Here is a 10,027-nt window from a genome sequence, read left to right as displayed (position 1 = left end):
TAGTCCTCATTGGATTAATTGCATTTACCTAAATTACTCTTACCTGAATTTAACTAGCCTACTTAAACTTACAAAGCAGTTATTAATCCTTTGGATTTTCTGACACAAGTCTGAAAACACATTAGGCGCACAGAAGAATTGTGTGCTTAACAGCCCGTTTCATACTATTTACTGTATTACCAGAGAGCACTCAGTGGAAGGGATTGCCCTTGTAATTTTGTAGAGTATATTCCTTCAATCTTCCCACTGAGGGAAACAAATTTCCCACAAAGGAAGACTGGCATCCCCAGCGGGATGTTTTAAGGCCTGGGTTGTTGTCCTGGGATTTTTTTTTGCTTTGTTACCCTTTTAAACTCATAAAATGTCTGCGACACAATTTTCCATCCAACTTTATGAGGAAACCTGCAAGGATCTATGCACAAGCGCTTCCTACATAATTCAAAGGGCAAGTGATGTTGAGTCCTCAACCTTGGAGGCATGTCGTCTCAGGCTAGAGTCTCAAATAAAGAAGTATGAAGAACTCAACTTTAAGTACTTAGTTCAACTTGGAGATGAAGGGTTCTCTGAGCAAGACCTTGATAGAACACAACTCACTGCAAAGCAGTGTCATGCCAACCAAGTCATCATGCAAAGCACTGAAGTTTTGGAGAAACTAAAAATCATTTGCATGGAAGCCAAACCCCAGAGTATTGCAACAGAGTTTAGACCATTGCATACGATTAAGTTGCCGTCTTTGTCACTACCAGAATTTGAAGGGATCAATGGAGAATGGCCCCCCTTTTGGGATGTTTTTGAGTCTAACGTTCACTCTCGTCCAGACTTGAGAGCTGTTGACAAATTTAATTACCTGAAGGGATGTTTGAAGGGTGAAGCACTAGCTCTGATTAAAAATATCCTTGTCACGAAAGAAAACTATCTAGATACCATTGACATGTTGAAGAAAACTTATGCTGATCCATAGAAAATAACCTCATCTCTAATTTGTCAAGTAGCAGGCCTGCCTAAACCTTCTGCAGATCTGGATTCACTATGTGGTTTCTGGGCTAAACTTGAAGAATATGTTAGAGGCATAGAAAGAAACAAACCTAATTCGGATCACTGTACCTGGGTACTTGGTCCTTTAGTTTTCCAAAAAGTACCTGGCAAGGTGAAAGAGCAAATCCAAAACAAGTGTGGACAGGACTACTCTTCACTCATAGATATTAGAGAGGGGCTAGGAAAGATAATCCTGACCTTGTCCTCTTTGGATTTTGAACCCAGGGATAAGAATAAGGATTACTCCCATAGAAAACCCAAGCCTAACCAAAGTTCTAATAGACCAGGTAATCAGACCAAAACCCAGGTTAGTTCTTACACCCCCAAGAAACATGATGTCACGAATCTGAGTATTTCTGTCACTCCGGGTCAGCCTAATACGACAGCTAGAATTCAAAGTTGTGTATTCTGTGATAGACCAGAACATAAAGCCTACCAGTGTGACAATTACAAGACCACACAAGAACGCATTTCAAGACTTACCGCACAAAATCGTTGAGTGAAATGCACTTCGCCTAACCATAAGACAACAGATTGTCTTGTAAAGTTCCACAAATGTCTGTCATGTAAAACTGGACTACACCATTCAGCATTGTGCCCTGATTCCTCAACTGAAGTCTCTACTGTGAACTATTGTGGAGATAATTACAGTGACAAAGACTTAAAGTCCCAAACAAGTGGAATTCTCCCTACCGCTTTAATGAAAGTGGTGTCTCCGCCCTCAGGCAACACCAAGGAACTCAGATCACTGTTTGATTCTAGGGTGCAACGCACCTTCATCACTCAAGAGGCAGTGGAAGAGTGTAAACTTGAACGAGACAATCAGTGGGTTCTGGGATACCAAAGAACCTAGAGAAAATAGAACGGTCACTGTACCTGTCAGGGTAAACGATGACAGCCTTGTAACTTTAAAGGCTATTGTTATACCTAAACTACCTCAGAGCGCTAGGCCTCGTGAACTCTGTAAGATAGTCTCTGAACTGAAGAGCAGGAATGTCACCCTAGCTGACCCTAACTTGTCAAGTAGTCAGATTGACCAGGTCAAACAGCTTGTTGGCATAGATCATTACTTTGACTTCATCCATTCTCCACAAGCAAACGGAGTGAACCTGACTGAGTCCTCCTTAGGATATCTGGTCGCTGGTAAACTGCCTAATGACACCCCCATCAGTGCTCATTCTGTAACTATAATGAGACTGGTAGTTGATGAACCTTCCAAAGCTGCTCTAAAGATACCACTTGAGATGTCTGATAGCAAATTTGCTGAAGACTCCATCCAACAGCTTTGGACCCTAGAATCAGTCGGAATTGTTGATCAAGATATGTCACCTGAGGATAAATTTGTACTGGAAGAATTCAAGAATTCCATCAATATGGTTGAAGGACGATATGAGGTATCTCTCCCCTGGAAAGTCGATAAGAAACAACTCCCTACCAACTTAGCACTCTCGAGGAAAAGACTGAACAGTACTATTCACAAGCTGAAACAAACTAATAAATATCTGGAAATTTATGACCAGATCATCAAAGAACAACTGTCTCTCGGCTTCATTGAAACAGTGCCAGAAGAAGACCTCAAGTTGACCAATGTACATTATTTACCCCATTTACCTGTGATTAAGGATTCAACTACAATGCCCATTCATATTGTATTTGATGCAAGTGCCCGGATGGACAAGCAGGCCCCTAGTTTGAATGATTGCTTATACTCTGGCCCATCCTTGACTAGTTGTTGAAATTCCGACTTGTTTTTGAAGTTCCGTCTCAACCCATTTGCGGTATCGGCAGACATCAGCAAAGCCTTCTTACGGGTAGGTCTCCAACCTAGATATCGTGATTATGCACTTTTCATCTGGCTAAAAGATCCTAACAATGAAGAAGACCTTCAAGCCTATAAGTTTAGATCAGTTCTCTTTAGAGCCACCTGCTCACCTTTTCTACTCCAGTCGACCTTGCAACATCACTTTGAAACTTACCCATTTCATCTGAAGTTAGTTTCCTCATGACCAAATTTGATGTGGACAACTTAATTGGTTCCTTACCTACAACAGTCAGCCTCTGCAGTCTTTACAAGGTTGCAAAGGAAGTTCTGTCAGATGCCGGAATGCCTCTAAGAGAATGGTTCAGTAATGATCGAACCTTCAACAAAATGGTAACACAAGAAGGTGATGGAACAACAGAAGGCTCAGACCTTGTCAAAGTTCTAGGACTTCATTGGAACGACAAGACTGACCACTTAAGCATAAAACCCCCTACCTCTAAAGAAGCTCCGCTTACCAAACGGCTACTTTTGAGCAACCTTTCAAAAGTATTTGACCCTCTAGGATTGTTTGCTCCCATAATTGTACGAGCTAAAGTTCTTATGCAAAAGGTCAGGAAACTATCTAAAAGGTGGGATGATGTTTTGCCACCAGAACTTCAAGAAGAATGTTCGAATATCAAGAATTCCCACGCTTCACAGCCAACAGAGGGACTAACTACTCTCTTCACATATTTTGTGATGCCAGTGAAAGGGCCTATGGGGCTGCAGCCTATTTGATGGACCAACACAAAGGTGCAAACCTGGTTTTCTCCAAAGCAAGAGTCGTCCCTCTTAAAAAGAAGAGCATACAACAACTTGAGCTGACTGCCAACTATAGTGCGGTGAAAATAGCTGACTACCTCAGAACCGTTTTCACTACCGATGGTGTCAAGATTACTGACTCTGTCATATGGTCTGACAGTAAAGTTGCCCTACACTGGATTCAGAACAACAAATCTAAAAACGTCTATGTCCGCAACAGGGTGGATGAGATAAGTCAGGTCACTGAAGTGAGGTACCTCTATATACCTGGTGAAGACAACCCAGCAGACCTTGTCTCTAGAGGAATTTCCATGCGGCAGTTTAAGAAAAGTCAAATTTGGTTCCATGGCCCAAGTTGGCTCCCGAACCCAGAGATGTGGCCAGAACAGACAGAAGTATCTGCATGCCACCCACCTGAAAATACCTGAAGAAGTTTTAACTACAGTTGTCAGTGAAGAAGCTACGTATCCCATAGATATCCGTAGGTTCGCTTCCCTTCCTAAACTTATAAATGTCACTAAGTTAGTAATTCAGTTCACTAGGCTCCTTAAGCATACAATTAAGAATCGTACAACTAAGAACTCGGGATCTGTAAACTCTGAAAATGTTGAAGTACTGAACTCAGAAGCATTACGAATTCTTATTGGCCTCACACAGAGTCAGTACTTCCCAGAGGAGATGTCATACCTCAACAAGAATTCCCACAAAATTCAAACCAGAGTTAAATGCCTAGGCTTGTTCCTGGATGAGAGTGGACTTTTGAGATGCACTCGGAAACTACAAAATGCGGACCACCTTCCATATAGGAGTAAATTTCCTCTGCTTTTACCTCCAAATTCTCCTTTGACTGAACTTATAGCCATTCAAGCACATGAAAAGGTTCTTCATGCAGGAGTTCAAGACACAATTTGCAAGGTGAGAGAAGAATACTGGATACCAAGACTGAGACAGTGTGTCAAGAAGATGAAAACGAAATGTCACCTATGTAACCGTCTGGAAGGACCTGCCTTGCGCAGGCCTCCTCCGCCCTCTACCAGCTTGCAGAGTGAACAGTCTCCGGCCGTTTGAGGCGACCGGAGTAGATTTGACTGGACAAATTCTTATCTGCAATCCAGCCACTAAAGAAATGGACAAGGTTTACATAGCCGTGTTCACTTGTACCTCAACATGAGGTTATCACCTGGAAGTGGTAAAAGACTTAACCAGCACTGCTTTTCTCAATTCCTTCAGGCGATTCACTGCGCAAAGATCTTGCCCTTGTCGAATGATTTCTGACAACGCCACTAACTTCAAGACTGGCTCTTCCTTGATTCAGTCTTTGTATGATGACACTGACGTACAGTCCACACTGACTAGGGAAAATTGTAAATGGACATTCATCACACCTAGGGCACCCCATCAAGGAGGCTTCTATGAGAGGATGGTTGGCAATGTCAAATCAGCCCTAAAGAAAGCTATATTCAAGAAGAGGATTAATTCTGACGAACTGAATACCGTTGTCACTGAGATAGAGTGTCGTATTAACAATAGACCTCTTACATATGTGGATGCTAAGTCTCCAGATACCATCGATGCCCTTACCCCTTCTCACCTGTTGTATGGCCACCGGTTAAACTCGTTACCCACTGCCATAGACCGGGACTATCTGAATGACCCAGCGTTTGAGCTTGACCACAAACAATGTAATGAGAGATTCAAGTTTGTATCTCAGGTAATACATGCATTCCAGGAACAGTGGGAGAAGGAATACTTGCATTCCCTAAGAGATAGACACTATTTCAACAGGGATCCAACCCAACCATTCCAAACTAGGATTAAAGTAGGAGATGTGGCGTTAGTACATAATGACACCCCTCGTTGCCTGTGGAAATTGGCAAGGGTCATTCAGCTGATGCCCAGCTCTGATGGACTGGTCAGAGTTGTGAAGCTACAGACCGGCAATGGAGAGACAACTAGGTCCGTTGACAAACTTTACCCGCTGGAGTTCTCTAACCCAGAGGATGTGTATACTGTAGATGCTGCTGAGCAAAATTTAGGAGACAGTCAAAATTCTGAAGGCTATCAAGCAGAAGAAGAAAGACCGAAGAGAAGAGCTGCCACCAACTCAAGGCGATTCTTACAGCAGTTGATTAATGATGAAGCTGTTTAACCTAACACAAAACTGTGTGTTTTGTGTTATCTCCCCCGGGGAGGATGTTGTAAATTTATATTGTACATATCCATTTTCTAACTTTAACAAAGTCACTGCTAAGAGCTACAAATAAACTATACCCCATTTTCTTTAGTATAAGCTCTGCAGAAATTTTAATATTATATTTTGAATACTCTGAATAATTTTACTTAACATTTAAAATATTTGATAGATAGATTTAATAAATAGATTTAACTGTCCCTTCAAATTAATTAAGAAATTATTTAATTGATTTAGGGAGTGATAAGAACCATTGACCTGGCATAGGCTTTTTTTTTGGGGTAGCAATAGGCCGAGTGCAGGATTTTGGGGCTTTGTTCAAACAGACAGCATGGTAGACGGACGACAACTTGTTTTGTAAACTTCGTCTTGAGTTTAATTTACATAGTGTAGGGTTTTAGAAATTAATAACCCTTAAGATAATTGGTTTGTATGATCTCCTTTCCTGTTTGTACCTATCCTAACCCATATCCTATTCGAATCCTTATCTGCAACCAGACTTTGAAACGGCCATTCATACTAAACTCGTCGGAATTTCGGAAAGAGTCGGTAAGTAGAATAACATTTCTTATCAACGAACTCATTTATTTCCACGAATATAATTAGAGGTCGCTGAGTTTGCTGATTAAATATATAGGATTTGTTTTTTAGTTTAGTAGTGAATTAAGAGGTGTGTGTCCAAACTGGGCTAACTGGTATGTCAACATACCAATTTTCCACAAAGGCTAGGCCGCCATGATTGGACGGCTGATTTGAGCCAACGGTCATTCAGTAGGAAGCGGTTTCGTCTATTTACGTTTAACTTACTTATTTAAGACGTAATGCACTGTTTTCTTTACCTTAACTAAATTTTGAGCCCTTTTACGTAGTTAGGCTATTGTAATATTGGAGTTTGTGAGAAATAATTAGGCATAGACTCAGATTGAACAATTTTATAGGTGTTTATATAATTACATGGGCGTAGTAGAAAATTTAGTCATAATTAGGTCTGTCTGTTTACTTAGCATTACTATTTGGGATTAGTTTACCTTAATTTTACTTTAACTGGGTCGAAACTTAATTGAATTCCGGGACCAAACTGAACTGCCCTGGGAATTTTATGGCCTTGGTTTAATTTATTCATAGTCCTCATTAGATTAATTGCATTTACCTAAATTACTCTTACCTGAATTTAACTAGCCTACTTAAACTTACAAAGCAATTATTAATCCTTTGGATTTTCTGACACAAGTCTGAGAACACGTTAGGCGCACGGAAGAGTTGTGTGCTTAACAGCCTGTCTCATACAATTTACTATATTACCAGAGAACACACAGTGGAAGGAATTACCCTCGTAATTTTGTAGAGTATATTCCTTCAATCTTCCCACTGAGTGAAACAAATTTCCCACAATAGTAAAAAAAAATAAGCATCACACACCCAAGTGACCAAGAGAGAAAAAAAAAATAAAATAAAAAACCCTGCAATGCGAAACAAACCCAATACGCGACAGACACTTTCCCCACTTGTTCCATACTTGTCAGGGACATCAACCGTACATTTGATGTCTAGGTCAATCCCTAATGACGCTCCTGATTGGCTGCTGATAAGCCAATCACAGGGCTGGAAACTCTCCGTCTCTCTCTCTCTCGAGAGAGAGAGATCACATAGGAAGGATGCATGTTCCACCTCTCCTGAGGGATACTTTTGAAAGACGTATCCCTCAGGAAAGATGGAACAGATCCTACCCATGTGAACTTTCGAGAGAGACTGAGTTTCCAGCCCTGTGATTGGCTTATCAACAGCCAATCAGGAGCGTCGTAAGGAGAGATGCCAATTGTTCCTCATGGAACTGAGTAAGGAAGTTGAAATACAAACTCTCAACAAACAAGGATACATTTAAAAGCAATCCAAAGAAAATTTTATCACAAATGGAGAGGTACTTTTTCTCACAACTACCTTTTGCTCATTTGCTTGATGAAAATGCCAATGTAGTTGAGGATCATCATACAAAGGTTTACTTCCACAAAAAAAAAATATTATGGCGGGTGAGGAGAATATCTTTGAGGCGAATGGCATCCCAAAGTGATCCCCAAATATTCTGGGCTGGATTATACACATATGAAAATGGCACAGGAAAGCATCCCTACAGGGAACTAGCATTATATACGCTCTCATGCCTTATATCTCAAATGCAGCAGTGGAACGCGTTTTCAGTATTGTCAGTTGTGCTAAGAACAAATACCGTAATCAAATGTTAAGTTAAGCTGCTCCACAGGATTGTCAGTTGGTATGGAGCAGCAACGATTCACAGAGACATCAAGAGTTGAGGAGAGCCCACCAGCCAGCCACCACATCTGAAGCACATAGGACTACTCATCACCCAGAAGTGTTTGAAAGAGATGAACAATGTCAGGCTGCCTGCCTGTTGCCAAACAAGTGTGAAACCATATCAGACCACAGATATTGCCACCATCAAAAAACTGAAAGAGAATTTTCCTCCAAGGCTCACTCTACGTATATGCACTACAAGGAATAAGAGCATTTTGCTTCACCTGCTGTTCAGCTGAAAGACTGAATCTCTGAACTTTTAGTAAAATACAGAGCTTGCATTTATGAAAGATGGATTCAATAACTGGAAAAAAGGCAACAGAGAAATTTAGAGCCCATGAAACCATAATTCTGCACATGTGGAAGCTGCCCTGAGGCTGACTGAGCATAGAAAAAATGTCAAAGTGCATCAGCTTATTGGTCAGCATGGCAGACAATCACAGGCTGATCATCGTCAGGCACTGCTTGTCCATGATTCACTGAAATTTCTTCGACAAGGTCTGTGGCGCATTAGGGGACATGAGGGAATGGAAGGCAATTTCATGCAACTTCAGCCTAACTATAGGGCTCTAAAAAGGTATACATATAGAGTTTGAGATGTCGCACTTAAAGAATTTGAAAGTGAATGATCCATTTGGTAACACTATGTTGGTGTAAATGGTCATTAAACTGGACATTTTCTTCAATAAATGTTATTGCATATATACAAGATGAAATACTTGAAAATGTTATTCTACTTATATTATTAAGAAGAAATATTGGGTATACGGTCTTTCGCACTTCTACCCGATTAGATGTTATTCAAAGTACTGACTTTGGTTAACAGAATTTTACTTATAATCATTTACAAATATGGTGGCCTATATCATATTCCTATTATCTCTCTTGTATTTCCGACTAGTGAAGAATGATGTTAACGCTTAATAAAAAATTTATATATATAAAAGTGGCAAAAAAAAAAGACTGCTATTTGTAAAATACAGGTCAATAAAAAGGAAAGCATTGAAAAATATGGACTTCCAGAACGACCTCCGACATCATCCCCCCAACCTCCTCTCAACACCAAATATGACATCTCTGCAAGTTGCAACGTCTTTGTTGATATCATGTTCTTACGGACGATAGACACATATTACTTAAAAGAATATCTTACATTAATATAATTTTGCAAAAATCCCAGATTTTAGGAATGAAAAAACCCAGGTGGAAGTGTGGAAGACACAAAATCCAAGGAGTGGTTATCAATTCATGTTGTCTTTCCGCAATTTGATTCTAATTGCACAGACTTTGTTCTCTTAGCGTTAATACCCATCTTAGAATTAGCTCTAGACAGAAATAACGGTCAAAAAGAATCTAACAAACTCTGTGCGTAACAACCCTGAAAAGTGCAATTTTTCGATATAGTGTATTGGCCACCATGAAAATATCGTCAAAGATAAAAGAAGGAGATTGTTATGTTAAATGGTAAGCATTAACTAACAAACTTTGCATTAAATTATTAATTTTATAATAATCACCTTCATTTGATTTGTATTTGATAATTTATACTGATTTCAGCTGTGTTTTATTGTTGTGAATACAGTTTTTTTGAGGTCCAGCAATTAAGCAACTTCAGTAAGTGATGCAGTACCTCATCACACTTCCTGAGGTTTCTTGCATTTTGTATTGTCTAAATCTATGTATTCATAGCGAGACTGTAACTACTCCTATAATCAACCGAATTCATATCTGTCAACACGTCTATAACTAATAAATAATTGCTTGGAAACGAAAATGATAACATGTCGAGAATCTTCCTCACTTTGGTCAACTCGTTCATTTTAGCGTCCACGGCCAATGCTCTCTCCCTCTCCCCCTTTCACTCTCTGCTTGAACGACTTGGGGAGGGGGAGGGGGAGAGATGATGATTTCAATCACTTCAATGGGCC

At 40.1% G+C, this 10,027-nt stretch overlaps 1 protein-coding gene across 1 annotated transcript; it reads left to right on the top strand.

Annotated features, from left to right (window-relative positions):
- The first annotated feature begins 4,862 nt into the window (after positions 1-4,862).
- LOC135224058 (uncharacterized) lies at positions 4,863-5,747 on the top strand. Its single transcript, XM_064262974.1, has one exon. The coding sequence runs from the start codon at positions 4,863-4,865 to the stop codon at positions 5,745-5,747; it is 885 nt and encodes a 294-aa protein (XP_064119044.1).
- Positions 5,748-10,027: the final 4,280 nt, after the last annotated feature.

The sequence above is a fragment of the Macrobrachium nipponense genome, chromosome 10 (assembly GCF_015104395.2).
Source record: "Macrobrachium nipponense isolate FS-2020 chromosome 10, ASM1510439v2, whole genome shotgun sequence".
Classification (NCBI taxonomy): Eukaryota; Metazoa; Arthropoda; class Malacostraca; order Decapoda; family Palaemonidae; genus Macrobrachium; species Macrobrachium nipponense.
The sequence above is the reverse complement of the archived record's forward strand: the minus strand, read 5'-3'. Positions and strand labels throughout refer to the sequence as shown.

Bases quoted from the DNA above. Each gene is read 5' to 3' on its own strand.
- LOC135224058 (XM_064262974.1), top strand. From the start codon at position 4,863: ATGATTTCTGACAACGCCACTAACTTCAAGACTGGCTCTTCCTTGATT.